General features: G+C 35.7%; 2 protein-coding genes across 3 annotated transcripts in view; one reads left to right on the top strand and one right to left on the bottom strand.

The window, feature by feature from the left end:
• Positions 1-4403: 4403 nt before the first annotated feature.
• Positions 4404-16283, bottom strand: LOC125031476 (1,4-alpha-glucan-branching enzyme-like). 2 transcript variants are annotated; one of them, XM_047622277.1, is made up of 16 exons: positions 15857-16283; positions 14164-14333; positions 13870-13985; positions 13034-13060; positions 9377-9505; positions 8852-8996; positions 8486-8576; positions 8094-8303; positions 7743-7814; positions 7356-7527; positions 6675-6884; positions 6302-6473; positions 5782-5966; positions 5186-5293; positions 4896-5036; positions 4404-4752 (listed from the first exon to the last, which is right to left on the bottom strand). In XM_047622277.1, the coding sequence occupies exons 1-16, from the start codon at positions 15958-15960 to the stop codon at positions 4705-4707; spliced, it is 2100 nt and encodes a 699-aa protein (XP_047478233.1). In that variant the 5' UTR covers positions 15961-16283; the 3' UTR covers positions 4404-4704. The 2 variants fall into 2 exon arrangements, with proteins under 2 accessions (XP_047478233.1, XP_047478234.1); XM_047622278.1 differs by lacking the exon at positions 13034-13060 and having other exon boundaries at positions 15857-16281.
• Positions 16284-16593: 310 nt separating this feature from the next.
• Positions 16594-18750, top strand: part of LOC125031477 (nicotinamide phosphoribosyltransferase-like) — a 32689-nt gene continuing 30532 nt past the window's right edge. The window contains exon 1 of the mRNA XM_047622281.1: positions 16594-17483. The gene's annotated coding sequence lies outside the window, so the exon portion shown is untranslated. The remainder of the gene's footprint in view (positions 17484-18750) is intronic.

Genomic DNA, 18750 nt, shown 5'->3' on the forward strand with positions numbered 1-18750 from the left:
GAGGGAGAGAGGGAGAGAGGGAGGGAGAGAGAGAGAGAGAGAGAGAGAGAGAGAGAGAGAGAGAGAGACAGAGAGATATAGAGGGGGGGGAGGGAGAGAGGGAGAGAGAAAGAGTGAGAGAGAGTGAGAGAGAGAGAGAGAGAGAGAGAGAGAGAGAGAGAGAGAGAGAGAGAGAGAGAGAGAGAGAGAGAGAGAGAGAGAGAGAGAGAGAGAGAGAGAGAGAGGGGGGGGGGAGGGAGAGAGGGAGAGAGAGAGAGAGAGAGAGAGAGAGAGAGAGAGAGAGAGAGAGAGAGAGAGAGAGAGAGAGAGAGAGAGAGAGAGAGAGAGAGAGAGAGAGGGGGGGGGGGTTGGAGTTAGTCTAATAAGAGAAAAGTTACAGAACTAAGGGCGGTACACGAAAGGTAATTTTGTCTGTGACTTTTGACGAAAATGTCTTTAATATCATATATATATATATATACATATATATATATATAATACACACACACAGACACACACACACACACACACACACACACACACACACACACACACACACACACACACACACACACACACACACATATATATATACATCAATCGCGAGGGCGATTGATGTCTATGACTCGGCAGAAGTTTGAGATAGGTCTAGAGGTGTACCACACTCATAAGAACGTTCTTTAGGTTGCCCTTATGAAACGCGGACAACAATAATGTAATTTTACTTTCGTTGAAGATAATGATATGCAATACTTCTGTGCCACTATTATATATGTTGTCAAACGGTACTTGAGCCGCTTTCCCCATGTTTATTGATATTTTATCTTCCATAAGTATAAATCGCATTGCGCGCTTTGATAGGTGACAATGACAAAAGTTGACGGTGCCCCTTAAGTACGTAAAATATATTAGATGTGTAATTTAGTAATTATTTAGTTGATATTCATCGAAATGTTATTTTATTCCATTGTTACAATCATAGCGTATTTTTAAATATAAATGTTAGTTCTAGTTAAGTGTGAACTTCAAAGGGAGGCACAGCAATTTACGAAATCGCTTTGTCATTGACAAATTCTATGACAATCTTCTTGGAATCAAGACTGTTTTAGGATAGTCCTTAAATTTGCCAAACGCTTTTCTATGACATTGCGTGAATGCCATCCTAGATTTTTTTGCATAACAAATATGATCTTTAATAACTAAAAAAAAGGCGTTATCCATAACAGGCACCCTTCACTAAAAAAATGTGTAGCACTAAAGAATCAATGTTATCACTGTTAAGTAACTTTTTCATTGTCCTACCATGTCTTATCTAACCAATTCTACAGGATAAAACTGGAATGATACAATCTTCTCGTAATATGAACTATCGACATGAACTATCGACTCTGAAAAAGTTTCACCACACGGTACACGGTAAGAAGTTTATAGAATCAGAAATATATAAACTGATAGTCACACCATATCACCAGGTATTTACCACCATACTGCCAAAAAGTCACTGCCATATCATCTAATACCATATCATACAGTTACCACCATAACATCAAATCATCACTACCACATTGAGACATCAATAACCAATAAAAGCTTCATTAAAATACCAATTATCAACAACTAACAAAACCTTCACAGACAGAACACACATCGTGAGGGTATCCGGTAAAGGGAGTTGTCAGACCAATTTCCCGAAATGCGTTTATTAATTAAATGGTTTGTTGATCTAAGTGTTCATGTGCAACCCAAGCATCGAAACGTTTACGTTAACGCGCTATAACTATGAGATAGAGTGCATCAGCAACTTTATATTAACTATTGAAGTAAAAGTTAAATTAATAGGAGCATTGTCGGGCAATTGGTTTGGGAATGTTCATGTTCATGTTCATGTTCACATCAGCCATAATCATCCTGCCAAACCTTTATAATCACAACATACAGCAACATTTATCATGTCCTTCATTACCACAAGCCTACATATCGCATTAAAAACCAGTACCTACCCAAAATTGATTTGCCATGTTTAACATCAAGTAAACCATTCTCCAGTTTGAAGTCAATGCGTCACCATATTTTTTTTTTATAATTCAAACCTTAATCAAATTAGTTCTACTATTGGGCGGGTTCAATACTACCAAACCATTCTAAAATGAGGAGCTTTTTAACACAACCCCTTGGCATTACTCAGTTCTTGATATCCATCCTACAAATTGCACTTACCTCCCCTCGCTTGTCGCTATTCATGTTGCCCTTCTATTTATCCATCTGAGAGACGAGTTTTTTCTATTTTTTGACTGATTACCAAAACAGGATGTATCAATGCTAATCCAAAGTCTACACTACATTCAATAAGAACTAACGTTTATTTGTATAAACAGATATACAAAGTTGGCTTGTAATATTCTTTATTATCAAGAAAATACATTTGCATTCATTAGAACTTAAACAAGCATCGATTACTGTACCGGCGATTAGATGTTATGACAATAATATCAAAACTGAAAACTAAACTGCCACTTCTGCAGTTTAATTAGTAACACAAAATATCATCTTCTATATATAACTTAAATCTATTTACAGCACTATCATGAGGTATCACAGAAACTGAGATGTTTGCTCAATGTCATCCACTTCCATCAGGAAAGAAATCATTTTCTGAAATTGCTAAACTTCAAAATAATAATTTTGCTATCCCCTCAAAATATAAATGGATGACTGAACACTATTTAAAAAAATACTGTAAATTGATTAAATTACACTTACTAGAACAGCGTCAAGAAACATCTAAGCAACTCTTTCAAGGCACCAATTTCCGTTTCCTTTGATGCTGCATTTACAACGGATGTATTTTCTCTCCCTGTTCATCTTGTACATCTAAATATGGCAAAAGGGGAGGAGGAGGAGGAGGAAGAGGAAGAGGAAGAGGAAGAGGAAGAGGAAGAGGAAGAGGAAGAGGAAGAGGAAGAGGAAGAGGAAGAGGAAGAGGAAGAGGAAGAGGAAGAGGAAGAGGAAGAGGAAGAGGAAGAGGAAGAGGAAGAGGAAGAGGAAGAGGAAGAGGGAGAGGGAGAGGGAGAGGGAGAGGGAGAGGGAGAGGGAGAGGGAGAGGGAGGGGGAGAGGGAGAGGGAGAGGGAGAGGGAGAGGGAGAGGGAGAGGGAGAGGGAGAGGGGAGAGGGGAGAGGGGAGAGGGGAGAGGGAGAGGGGAGAGGGAGAGGGGAGAGGGAGAGAGGAGAGAGGAGAGAGGAGAGAGGAAGGAGATGGAGAGAGAGAAAGAGAGAGACCAAGATAGAGACAGGAGGAAAAGTAATCCATTTATAGCGGCTCCATTAATTCTTAAAGCATGCATATTACAAATTAAAAAAAAAAAAAAAAAAAAAAATCAGAAACAGCAACACACATTACAGAGATATACTTTGCCTTCTCAGAAAAGCAGGAACAATAAGAGATATTAGGTTAGATGAAATCAACATGTCTGATATATATATATATATATATATATATATATATATATATATATATATATATATATATATATATAAGCCACATGAAAATAAGATAATTTCTATTATCTTTTCTATTTCATTTGAATTATCCAATCTTACATAATGGTTGGAAATTTAGTTCTTTCCAAGAAAATAACATAGAAACAGTGTAGCAATTGATTCCCAGAACACAAATTAGATTATCATAAAAAAGAGAAAAACATTAATAAAACACTGACAGAAACAATACTTCAATCATGGAAAAGAGAAAAAAAAAGTATCTCATCATAGGACTCCCAAATACAAATACAAAAAGAAGAAAGAAAAAATAAGGACACACTGATATAAAGGAGATAATCAAAACCAATTCACATTCGACACATTGGGCTACAGCCTAGTTTCATTAGAGAGCAAGTGATGGAAACTTTGTGAAGCTGAGCCATTGCAATGAAGTGTATTTACTCAACCCTCTTTTCTTGAGTGTAAAGTATTATTTCAATTTACAGACCAAATAAAGCTCATTGCAATCATCATTATTAATATGAATTATTATCTTTGCAATGCACTCTTTCATGCAGAGTACTCAAATTTCACTCATTTAAACATGTTCTGTTTTATAAATATATGGAAGACTACAAAATTCTTAATAATTACAAAAATATATTATCAAGAGAGTCCATAAAAGCATAACATCAGTACAATAAACTGGCACCTTCTATGTCATGAAAAAGCTCCTACCAGAAAATGTCATATTGATCTTTTTTCCTATCACCTGACATACAAATACACAGGTTTAAGCAATGATGTTACTTCCTATGAGTCAACCTCTCCAGTAAAGCATAAAAGTCTATTTGAGCTTCTGTTTTGTTAGCCTCTAAACACAATGAAACATTAAACTTTTGCACAAATTCTATTCCTCAATGTATCTACTCATTAGCTATGTTTGCTTACATAGTATGTTCTTTTCCAGTATATTAATTTGCATGCTTTACAAATAGATATATAACGATCTGTCTAATATAACTACTATAAATTACAGACCTGTATAAATACTTCATATAGCAACATATAAAATACAATATATAGAAGAATTATTATATTGAAATATATATAAACAAACAAAAAAATAAAAAAATAAAAATAAAATATCAACAATCACCCTCAGGTTTTTCCTATTCTTTTAATATTCTATCATACAATATACTTATACTGTTACAACACACGTGGTTTCACTGATTTAGCCATTTTTTAGTCCACTTTAGCAAGAACAATGGCTACTCTGCAGGGGATATATACCTGTAAAAGATTAAGAGATAGTCAGTTCAAGAACAACATATTAACACTAATGTCTACTAAAAATGCACATGAAATTTATTCAATGACTCAATAAAACTTATGCATCCACACAACAGAGAACCTTTATAAATCAAAGTCCATACCATCAAGCAATTAGGACGATTATTGAAGCCTTCATTGTTTGTGAGGAACTCTGTGTTATGATCTAGGAGTTTGTGGCCACCAAATTCCTCAGCATCAGTGTCAAGTACTATCTTGTATTTCCCACTGCAACCAACTCCAATCTGTAATTCATTATTATTAATATTTATATTATCCTTATCTTTATCATTATCACTATTATCATCATTATTATTATTTTAAAAAATGATAATCAAATGAAGTCAAATAAATAACATACAATGCACATTTTTTTCTAAAAAATATTACTGACCTTGTAGTCCGTGTAGCTTTTAGAAGGATGGAAGTTGAAGATAAATATGCAGTTTGCTCTTTCAAACACAATGACTTTGTCCCCTTGGTGCCTTGTGCTTGTATATCCCTAAATTTCAGAAAAAAATCATATATCATGGAGCAAATTTCCATTTTGGTATAAAATCTATAATCTGAACTAGAAAAATAAAAATAATAGGGACAAGTTTAGTTACATTTAAATGAAAGACACTTAAAACTGTATCATAATCAATGCAGTGTAAGGACAAGCTAATACTGATTTTGCGTAACAAGTCATTAATCTAAGACTATACTTTCTAGTATTTGGACACTTCAACCTTGCATATGTAAACAAAAAACAAAAACGATGTTGACTTTATTGAAAATGCCAATGACATTGCAATTCTCTCACTTTAGCAGAAAGTCTTACCAATAATAAAGACTGAAACCAGATTCATTGCTGATGAAATTATTAGTCAGTCATTGGTAGTGTGCAATACCATATAACAAAGCAAAGAAGCAAAATACATTACACTGGATATATTACCCAAAATATGGTATTTCAATAAATGTACACTGATCAGCATTGTAACTTACAGGTTCTGCACTTAGCCAACCATATTTTTCTTCAGTTTTGTTCATGGCAGCATCAAAGTTGTTAAGGTATTCATACTTCAGCAGGGTATCATCAACCACATTCCACTGGCGACGTGCATAATGGTAGCTCTCATTGTTGCCAATCCGAGGAAAGTCTAACCACTCTGGGTGTCCAAACTCATTGCCTGTGTTAAATTTGCAATTGACAATCAATAAATGGATCTCATCACTAGAATCTACATCATAATGCTCCTGCCAAAACATTTTTAAATGTTTACTTACAACAAAGTAGATTACCAAACACATATATATCATATTGCATCATCGTTTATCTCTCTACATAACCCAAGCAGTAAAATTATCAGGCTTTCTCTCTATAGCTTATCCATCTAATTCCCTTATCATCTGTTTGAATTTAAAAGTTTAAAAGTTCACGGTTTCCAAAAAATCTGGAAAGTGACAGATTCAAATGACAACTGCAAACCTCTGGCAGTAAGACACTAAAATAAAAATAACTTACCCATGAAGTTGAGGTAGGCCTCACCCCCCAAGCCCTGTGTGATCAGGCGGATCATCTTGTGCAGGGCCAGTCCACGATCTATGATCAGCGAGGGAGGGGACATCTTGGACATGTGAGTGTACATCTCTTTGTCCATGAGCCAGAAGGCCAAGGTCTTATCTCCTACAAGTGCCTGGTAAATTAATACGGGTATTAAATTTATGGTTGAAATCCAGTAATAAATCTGGTAAGTTATTCACATTTGAGGAAAAAGTCATATTCTTTATGAGGATGAATATTAATCTCCAACTTAGAAAAAAAAAAGTCCTTAAATCTGTAAATCAGAGCATCAGTGATACACACATTACCGCCTGTTCCAAATCCTTCAACTTACCTGGTCATGCGACTCTGCATAAGCAACTGTTTTTTCCTTGTAGCGTCGATTCTCAAGAATGTGGCATATATTCCCCATATCCCAATCATCATCTGACATCTCCTTTAAAAGCTTAATCCAGGTATCAGGAATGGCCATGCCTAGACGGTAATCAAACCCTCCACCACCTTCTGTGACTGGCCGGCAAAGAGCTGGCATTCCTGAGACATCCTGAATGAATCCAAGAAAATAAACACTTGAGGTTAGATCATAGTTTTAAAAATCTTGTGTGTTTTTTATGCATTTTAAATGTCTTTTTACTTGCACATATATGTACATGAGTATAATTATATGATTCATGTATGTTCACACCTGAGAGTCAATGCATTAATATGCAAATGTAAATACGTATGCTTGTAACCATGCATCTGCATGTGCATAAATATACATAACAACACAGAAGTATAAAATGTCTCTATAAATTTCTCCATGTTTTCGCCTGCCTCTTAGCTGAAAACTAAGTGAGTAAACAAATTCTCAAAAGTATTAAGATACAACTTAAACCCACTTTAAAAAGGTTAAAAATAAAAACTATGATATACATATAACTATAATGAAATAAAATACTCATAACAGTCTCTAGTCCATGTCACTCCTGTCGGTGCAGGAAATTTCACAAACAGCTGCTATAAATGGACTTACCTCAGCAATGGTTATGATCTCTGGGTAGAGATCATGGAGCATGTGGTTGGCTAGCATGAGATAAACAAGAGCTTCGATGTCCACATTCAGCCCAAAGTATTCATTATAATCTCCACTAAAACCTTCACCTATTCCATGTGAGTGATACAACATGGAAGTCACACCATCAAACCTGTGATTTCATATGAAACTTGTGTTACAGACTGTTCCACTGATGTATTAATTACAATAAGATGAAAGAAAAAAGGTTCTGTTCAAAAAATAATTATGTTTGAAGAAAAGCAATAATAGTGAAAATTACACTTGAAACCTACTAACTTCCTAGCTCCTATTGGTATATTAGCAAAGATCTAAATACAACATCACAATCCAAGATAGATTACTTACCTAAATCCATCGAAATTGTATACCTCAAGGTACCAGCGAAGGTTAGAGAGAAGGAACCTTAGCACTTCCCAGCTGATAAAAATAAAAAAAAGAAGATATTTACTACTAATACCTGCTCCTTGTTGTGAGTATAATGTATACATATTCTTTTTATGCATAAATGAAAGAAGTTATCTTCATATAGCTACATGCATATGGAAATCTTATCTCATTACAAAGATTTTAAAATCTGTGAAACCAAAAAAGGTTTTAAATTCCCTAGTAAAAAATACAAATAAATTCATAAACAATAACAACATAAAGCAAGGTTAACATGCTCTTACAAAAGCTATATCAAATCTACACACTCACTGTGAATAGTTGAATAATCTTGAATCCCAAAGATCATGTATTCCTCTGCCGCCACCGTGGAAATAGCAGGAGTCCGTTCCATCAAACTCATTAAGACCATCCAAGACATTTTTGGATGCATGAGAATGCACAACATCCAAAAGAACGTATAACCCCATGGAGTGAGCTGTATCAACCAGTTCTTTGAGTTCTTCTGGCGTTCCATACCGGCTAAAATAGGAGGGGTGTTTGTCCTAAGACCAGCTTTTTAAGAGCTGAAACTTGTTTAGCATCTATACTTCTAGACAAGCACACAGAGTAAGTATAAATGTAAAACAAATTGCATATCATTGCTGGTATTTCAAGAACAACCTCAAGTGAATAAACTAAAATAATTTTAATATATTTCTCACCTTGAAGCAGCAAAGAAACTGGTCACCTGATACCCAAAGCTGGCATAATATGCATGCTCCATAATGGCCATCAACTGGATGGCATTGTACCCTGGAATAGTGTCAAGCAATGGATGCAACTACAAAATCTTTTATATATATTGTAATCACAAACAAGATCAATTTGTAGCTTAGAACAATGCAATATTTTTATCTATTTACACCAGTACTTTTATCTGAGTTTCCAAGGAACACAAATACACAGCATGTTAACTTTACAGGATATTTTTCAATTTGGACAAGTAAAATGAAAATTGTTCATTGCATACTGGATTCCTAAACATAAACAACTTTACATCTTCACCCTGTTGCAAAACCATTTCTTACCCAACTTTGCTATCCTTGGAAGAACATTTTGGGTAAACTCCTTGTATGATCCAACTTTAGGCTCACTAGTACCAATGCCAACATGACACTCATAAATCCTCATACTTGATGGCTTCTTTGGCTTTGGGTGCTTGAAGGTATATTTCTGTAAAAAAAAAAAAAAAGCAAAATTTCTTGTAATTCATCATACGAACCAGTTAAAATATATCAAATATATTCATATATTCTTTTTATAATATCTTTTCACATTTCTAATGCTCCCTCTCTCCACATTTTACCTCTCTGTCCTTCTCTTTCTTCTCTTCTCTGTCTATCTCTTCCTCCCCCTTTCCTCCTCACTTCTTTTCTCTTATCTCCTTCAATCTCTTATTCTCCTTTACTTACTCCCTCCCATTTCCTTTTCCATTCTATCCTCCTTTCCCACACCCTCTCTCTTTTATCTATCCTTCTTTCTTCCCTCTCCAATTCTTCCTCTCACATCCAACCTCTTCTACCCATATTCCAATCTCCTCTCTCTTAACATACCTCTTCTGGTGGAGGGTTCCAGAAGTGATGCTGATATGCAACCCCCTCTGACTTGGGAGGCTGCAGCACGTACGAAGCCCAAGGACATAGTCGGTCCACCATACTGTCTTTAGGGGTCAGGAGTCCCACCTGGTGATGAGAAGGTGCAATGCCCAGTGATGAATAAAGCCTTTAAAAGAAAATTTAACTAAATGGACCTAGAACCATGAGTAAAAATATGATTTTTTTTTTACTTTACTCCTGTCTGATTCCAATAATGATAAAGCAAAAATGGATTGCACATAGTTATATAATTTATAATTCTCTACACAACATGAAATATCCCTATCCTCTATATAAAACTGTAAATCATAACATCCTGAAATTATGAAAGTTTCAGAGCCAAGGTTAATTTGGGCACTTATATGCAAATATAATGACTTGAAACCAAAAAACTCACTCCACCATATACAGTATGATGATGTTATAAGCTCAGTGACTAGAGCTGTGAATAATTCATCATTTATATTTATTTGGTAGTATATATGTTTATAAACTCATATAAATAAATAAATAAATTGTATATACATATAAATAAAAATATATAAATAAATATATAAATATATATAAATAAATATGAACATATATATATATACATGTACATATATATATATTGCATATATATATATACATATATATATATATTGCAATTGCAATGGGTAACAAAAGGAATGAATAAAAACCTAAGACTACTAGAAAAAAGTTGAAGTATAATACTAAATTTTTCTTTTTTGAATCCTTTGGAGGCGACCCTCCACACTGGTGCGAGTGGTGGCTCACTCCCAACCTACCTCCCTCACCTCATCCACCGCAGCCTCTTCCATGTTGAAGCAAGAAAGTTTTGTATGGCTCTCAATATGCCTATGTTGCATCATAAAACATTTTATAAATACCAAAATGACATAACTTGCACTCCCACTCTAAATATAATATTACGAAAGTGGCAAGAGAAAGAAAAGGTGATCACTGCTCGTGACACAAAACCCCTTTCCAATGATGTACCGCTCTGATGGCTCCTAGCAGTGAGAGTACAGAAATAAAAGTGTTAAAGTCAAAAAGACAACATTTTTGGGTGGTGCTGGATGTAGGACTTTTGATGAGTAATCCTTTGAATATAGAACTAGTAACTGAAATATTTTGCTGATTTTATAGGTACATAAGACCCACACAACCATGGGGAATCTTTAGAGGGACAGTGGGAGAGACCTTTTCAATAAAGTGAAGGAGTTACGAGTAATAGATAACAAAATGTCTGAAAATTGGGGCTTCTGATGACTTCACACAGACATAAATGACATAGCTACATTCAGCAACATATGGGATATTTTGCACTTCTCGTTGCATAGCACTCTACTATTCACAGCCAAAAAAACAAGAATTTTTTTTCATTTTTCAGATCAGTATACAAGGTGAAAGAACATGCTATGAAATGACATTGTGACATCACAACATCATCGTCTTTATTTGCATAAAATGTTGGGAACATGAACGCCTATTCATCTTGAACATTTCAAGTTTTCACTCCAAATAGTTCTGATTTTAGCTGTAAATGTCTCCAGCCTCCTTAATTTATCTAAGGTCAATGCAAAGCCATCCTAACTCAATCAAAACTAAGCTTACCTTATCCAACTCACCCCAAACCTAATCTAATCTCATCCAAACCTTAACCTTACTCAAAGTAAACTAAACTAACCTATCTTTGAGTTGGGTTACCCAACCTAAACCCATTTAACACAATATAACATAACTTAACCAAACCTAAGCCAACCTAACCCAACCTAACCAGACTAAAACTGCAGGGTATGGAAGCTGTAAATGTCTCCCATTTTTCTAGGTATTCTTACTTATGTTTTATATCAATAGCATAATAAACTTCTTACACCATATAACACAATGCCACCGGGAAAATGCTGTGCTCCTTTTTTTTTTTTTTTCTCTCTTTTGTAAAACGTCTCTGCACATAGATAGCTCTGCTAGTGATTAGCCACAAAGGAATCAATTAGTAAACCTTGTGACCTTACCTGATTTCCTTGAACTGGCAAGAAAAACTTTTTTTTTCACTAATGCTATGAATATCAATGGTGTTATTTTTATCATAGACATTATAATTACAATAATGTTATAGGCAATAGTAACAGCAATGTAAGATAATGTAAAATATTTTCAAAAATCAAGGAAAAAGGCAGAAGGCAAGACAGGCAGTTCTCGTAATTGGCTCATTTGTGACTTAGTACAAGTGTAGCCATCTACGATGCAAAAACAATAAAGTAAATTCACAGTGGGCGTGACATGTACGTACATACCATGCCCATCAGCTTTGGATTAAGATTTTCCATAAGTCTTGAATAAAGGGTTAATTTCATTTTTTTTTTTTTTTGAAGTTTACTGAAAAAATAGAAACATGAAACTAAGACCATATAAAACTCTGCTTACATTTTTGACTGGAAGTTAAAAGAGACAACAAATTTCAGTGAATAAGAAGAAAATATTTATACAAACTTATTATTTCCAGCATTTATAAACAAACATCTTAAAGTTCTCTAAGCTACTTAATCAAATACAATACTATCTGAAATTACACAATGAAAACAAAACTCACATCAAATTCACTGGCCTTCATACTTTGAAACCATTATCAGGTATGACCTTAGAGTGTCTCCTAACTTTATCAAGTTCAGTGAATTCCATAAAAGAAAATTCAACTAGCAAAATAATTGAATTCTCATTAATGATTTACAATTTTTTGCATGCAACCTGAAAATAGACTACAAAGTGCTACAAGACAGAGTGCTATTACACAAATAACTAGCAAGATGAGTTTACAACATTCAGGTCCCTGTAAATGGATTAACTTTCTATTCTATACTACCATACCATGCTCCAAATCTATATTCTATGAATATTCATACAAATACAAAATACCTAAACACTCTACATACAAAAGGGATACAAATAACCACGATAGGAAGAAAAATGAGAACTGCTTTGTAGAAAAGCAACAATTTAATCCAGTTATGACATTTGGAGTGTGGGAAAGAGGGAGGAAAAAGGTGACAAAAAGAGAAAGGAGGAGAGAAAGGAGAAAGAAAGGTAGGGGAAATGAGAGAAGGAGATGAAGGCATGAAAAAGACAGGAAGGAGAAGTGGGTGAGATGGGTGCAGTAAGATTGGGGAGGTAAGGAGGAAAAATATGAGGACAGAAAGGCGAGATGAGAGAATAGGATGTTTGGGGTGAGGAGAATGGGTGAAGAAGGAACAGCCAGACGGGGAGGTGGATGACGAGGATATCCCTACACAGTATAGAGAAAATATGAAAACAATTATTAATTACACGCAAACATAATACATAAAAGCAAATGAACAAAATAATCTTAAGTGACATTATTCCCATTGTTCCACATCTGGAATAAATTGGAACAAGTAATCCAATCAAAAACTACAAGAACTCTCCAACACTTCTAACATCCAGTCTCATATAATCTTATTCACATCTAAAAATTAATCTTGATAACAAATGTATTACAAAATCATGCCTCCTGGCCTTACCCTGACCAGGTGCCCCATGCAACTTATGTAGGAAAAAAAAGAAGTCTATATTGATAATATAGCAGCTGTTTACCTGATCCTTTGAGGACAACACACCAATCTAGAAAATAAGATTGGCTTTCAATACAAATACAAATGCTCTTTTCTAATTGAAGATAATATCAGAAAGGGAGCATCAAAATCTTAATCCTATTATAAAAAATCTGACACACAAAACCTTGGGAGCAAACTTCACTTTACATTCCAAGCAATTTTGGCTACCACATCCACAACAGGTAGTAGCACTAACAATGAAATTTAAGTATATTGCTAAATTAAAAGGAAATAAAACTATGTTTCAAAAGTAAAGTTACCATGTTAGATATACCAAATAAAAGCAAATAAAAATTTGCTGCAAAATTAAAATTATTAACTTATTCTGTTTTATAAAGATTTGAGACCATTAATGCCAGAGTGATTGTAGACTGGGCATTGTTGCCAATGCTACATTCCTACAAAGCATGAACCTGTGGCAAGGTTCCAATGCTATTAGTGCTAACTTAAAAATACCGTGGTTAACATCCAGAACACTTGTGTTCATCTTTAATTCTGGCATATGTTTGGATTTACAACTTAAATTTGAATGGATGTAGATACACAATTTCTTTTAAATATCAGGCAAAATTCTTATTAAAAAAGCTAAGCACTTCTAAACATTCTATATCAGAAACATAAATGATACTTCCACCATTACACCACAGACCTTCAACCAAATACTTCACATTCAGAATATAATGCTAAATATCAAAGACAACCTTTCATTCATGCAATCATCCTCAAAATTAGAAAGTATCTGAAGGGATTTGAACCCAATTTGAACATGGAAATACCATCATGAGATTAAAGTCGTGGGCATCCAGCCTCTCTCACCTTGACACGTGATAAATGGGGAATGGGGCATGATCCATCTGGGTTAGGTGGTATAGTGACTTCCCATTTACCAAAGTCCAACTTCTTGAAAGGCAGTGCACACTTCTCCCAGTTATCTGAAGAATAATGAAGTTTATGAAATAAAGAATACCTTTTTCTTGTGAAGGTAGAGTTTGAGAACAAAAAAAAATATTAACAAAGATTAGTTATCATAATCATATTCACAAGTTCACACGCACATTCACACCTGCATTCTCACACACACTAATAAACATGGACAATGTCATTGCTTACTAAAATCCCCTTTAAGAAACAGCGCCTGGGCCAGGGGAGCCCATTCACGGCAGGTCACACTGTTGTCTGGATTAACACGGAGGCCAAAATTCTCATAGCCACGGGAGAATTTCTCCAGTCCTCCTTCTGCTTCATTTATTTGGTTGAGTAATTTCTCAAAACATCCATATCTGGAAAGTATAAATATAAATATAAATATAAATATATATGTGTATGTGTTTGTGTATGTGTATGTGTATGTGTATGTGTATGTGTATGTGTATGTGTATGTGTATGTGTATGTGTATGTGTATGTGTATGTGTATGTGTATGTGTATGTGTGTGTGTGTGTGTGTGTGTGTGTGTGTGTGTGTGTGTGTGTGTGTGTGTGTGTGTGTTCAAAAAGTCTGTGGTTAAAGTTTACAACAGGACTACATTCATCAGAGACTGTCCTCAATATGAACCAACGAACAAACTAACCCATGCTAAACACACAAACTACCACAATTATTGCCTTAAAAAAACAAAAACCTTCCTAAGTTGAGGGCATCAGACCAGACCCTAAATGATCATTGTATTTTTCTAGCCAGGAGATCTGTCTCCAGACCCCCTTCTGATCGCCATTTCTCCCCTGCTGGTTCAGTCCTTTTGTATACATTAATTAAGTTCCATAATAATAGTAATTAGGTTTTAAATTTTTATTCTCTTTGCTACTGCTCTATCTATAAGTAATACCTTTAATATCATGACAAAATATCTGACATACAAGCAGATTATTTCTGTATATATTTGTGCTTTTTATGTCTATCAGAAGAGATTTCCTGTCTCTGAATCCCTACTCTGGCTCATATTAGCCTCTAAAATGACACCTAATAGTCTGAGCTTTGTATGGACACATGAAAAGTAAAAAAAAAAAACTCTTTCTCTTTTGTATATACTATTAATTCAACAGGAAATCGGTGAACAGTAGGGAGTCTGGGACCGAAGCCCCAGATAAGGAAGGTCTTTGGTTCATACTGTGAGCTTTGAGTTAGTTTGTACATTTAGAATGGGGGATCATCCATCTGTTTCTTCAAGCTGGGGACTATTGTAATTTTTTTTAGCCATTCTAAATATTTTGAATTTAGCAATCAAAGAAAAAAATAAATGAATCATTAATAATAAATCAATGAATTAACTGACAGTTTGAAAACTGTCATAAGTTGAAAAAGCCTCATAGGAACACAAATGACAAAAATGAAAGTTTCTGAAAATCTGCAAAGAATAATAGAGATAAAATCAACAAACTCTCCTGTGGAAAGGCATCAGATGTAAAACAAATAAGCTAACAGGGACATCATTTAATTTTTTTTTTTAGGGGGGGGGGAAGATTAGCGAGCAATGCAAACACAGTTTCTGGGACACTACCAGCCCCCCCTACCCCCACACCGAGAAAAGTTTTGAAAAATTAGCGATTCTAGAAGCATTTTTAAGCTGTGACCAGAACTATAAAGGTATAATTTAAGGAATAAAAACCTTGAGGGTGTAGTCCTTGTGGGAGGGAGGGAAGCCTGACCTTGAGAGGGGTAATCAGCCCCCCAAATGGTGCCCCCCAAATGGTGCCCTTTTAACTACTACATAATAATAACAGAATATGGCAAAATCTATATATAACATAAAACTAGAAAATAAGACAAAAAGGGAAAAGGACGTAGACAGAGGCCTTCCAACCCACCTCCTCCTGATCTCCCTCTCGAAGGACTTGAGATAGGGGTCGAGGCCGAGCAAGTCATTGATCTTAGGAACCTCCACATTCATAGGATCGCCGATGTCCTGCATTGTGCCTCGTCTTTCACTCCTCTTCTTGGCCTTGGGAAATCTTCCAGACAGATGGGTTCTGTTGAAACGTCTCTCAAACGTGTGAATTTTATGTACCCTTTCAACCTCTCCTAACCTCCGGCAACCTTTAACTCGCCCCCGAGATCCTCCTGCACTTTGTCACGTGTCCTGGCCTTGTCCTTGGGATGCCTGAGGGTCTGTGCACCTTCCGGAAAAGAGAAAACGTCCAGCAGATCCTCCAGAACCTTCGGAATTAGAGGTTGTGGACGGGTTGGAGGGTTGAGGGAACACACCAGGAGCCGTGCAGCTCACTCGCTCAGCAGCCTCTGCCTCCGTGGTAACTGTGCGTTCTTTTTGCAGGCTACTTGTGTGGAATTCGTGTCTGCGTTCCTTATTCCAGTGCTATTGGTGTTTACTTTGATTATGCCTGATGATGCAAATGCAATTACTGGGCGTCGCCAGATGATGCTTGTTTCAACTCGATATAATCTACATAGAATTCCCTAACGTGCAACTGTCATGATAATGCGTACGAAACTACTATCGTCGCCGAATGTTTTTTTCAGTCGATCTTTAATATCTAACACTTGTATGTCCACTAACACTCTTTTAAGTAAAGGTATTTTTTATCAAGATAACACATACATTTGATTACTATCGTATAAGAAAGGAAACTCCTCTTAGTTTACACCACAGGAACGATCAAAGTTTTTTGGAAGGACCCAGTGACCGTGTAGGGCGCACCTGCGTGTCACGTGCACACTGCCAGACTTGTTATACTCTATACCGTGATCAAACCGGCTATTTTAAGAAACATTCAGTGGCTAGCATCCTGAAAATGACATCAGACTTTGGCAGGAGGTGCAAGCAGATAGGAACAGTATTCTGAATATGGCTGCAGTGAGTGATTGCAGGGTTTACATTAGCAAGCGCGTGGTTACTAGGGACGCTGTTGCTATGGAGCCATTCTTGAGCATGGCACAGTACGTCGCATATCAAGCATTAAGATCTTTGATCTAGAACTTAGAGGAATATATCCTTCCCAAAACATATCGACCGATGCATAGCTGTATACTAGGCTTGATTGCCTCAAGGACAATTTAAATAAAAACAGTGCCCTTTGAAAAATTGTGTTCTAGACTTTCGATGGATACAAATAACTAAAGTATCGATAAATTTCCAAAGGAACTCCCATATACTCCAAAGACGGAGCACACGAGAATATTAAGCAGTGTTTATTTTGATTTTTTAAACCCCAAAAATGGCGCCCTTAAATTACGGGCCAGGGCAAGTTTCGTCACTGCAGATACATTGTCGTCAAGATAGAAAGAACAAAAAATGAACATAGGAAGCTGGGATAGAGCAGCGAGCCCCAAGTTCCCAATGAGCTGTGTCAAGATCCTGGGGAAAATGAGAACAGAGAGGAGGCCGACAGACTGCCCAGAGACAGACACTTGGAAGATCAAGATGATAGATCTTCATCGCGGCTCCAACTCTGCATTAGATTGCACTGAATTAATCAGGTACTACAATCTTGTGATTTCTTTCACTTATTTTGATCAGTAATTGTGCCTCTGGTAGGACATTATGGAAGATCTAGCAATTAGTTTTATGAGATGTGATAACTAAGCAGGTCGTTTAACTATGATGGCATGAAATAACTAATTAATATTTGAGAAGAAGGTGGCTTCAGTGGGTAAGTTCCAGATTTTGGGAAACTAATCAGAATTGAACGATGGCAATTTCGTTTACAATGAATATTCACTGTCAAGGTCACGCGCCAGATGCACAGTTGAGAAACCGAGGGATTAATTATGTGATCATGATAGCTGGTTCCTATGCGCTTCACACACACACACACACACACACACACACACACACACACACACACACACACACACACACACACACACACACACACACACACATACACATACACACACACACACACACACACACACACACACACACACACACACACACACACACACACACACACACACGCACACACACACACACACAATGTATATGTTAAGTACGTGTATATACATGCATATACTTATACATATACATATACATATAATTATATGATATATGATATATTTACACATACATACATGCAAGTAATAGTGTGTTTATCTGTTTATGTACGGTATTTGTGTATTTATATATATATATTATTTTCTTGACTAGTTATAATATGATTACTGTAAAGTACAACTTCTTCCTATACATTTCTCCTTTATCTGGAACTGACAAACAACTTCCTTTCATTCGTGTATATTTCAAATTCCCTGCATGTTAAACGAAGCTGAAGTTATTTGACTCATACCTAATGAAAGAGATGTTGTCGAAGTAACACACTATATAGTTTTTTTCTTTCTTTCTTTCTTTTCGTTTTTTTTTATTTTCTTATTACGTATTTTCTCACTACATACATGTTCTTTGCATTGGCACTGACATCAGAGTTGGCCCCTTAACCAAGTGGACGCAAGGGACCTGTTTGTAAAAGTAATATAAAGTTCATCCTAAAATTTCATAGGGTTCGAGGTATAAATTAAACTGGTCTGTAACTTTCGTGTCTGTGCATTTTTGCCTGAGGTGCAATATGAAAGGATAATGTCATGTTTGATGTACAGTCATGAAACTGGTGGCTAATATGTTATTTGGAATTTTCAAGGTTATGAAATCTATTACATAACCATAGCGATCTCTCACCGAGCTGTTAGGGTATAGGTACATTTTGAAATGCGTGTTTTCCGTGTTTGATATTTTATTTTGTGAATTAAT

Source organism: Penaeus chinensis, chromosome 13 (genome assembly GCF_019202785.1).
Source record: "Penaeus chinensis breed Huanghai No. 1 chromosome 13, ASM1920278v2, whole genome shotgun sequence".
In the NCBI taxonomy this organism is placed as follows: domain Eukaryota; kingdom Metazoa; phylum Arthropoda; class Malacostraca; order Decapoda; family Penaeidae; genus Penaeus; species Penaeus chinensis.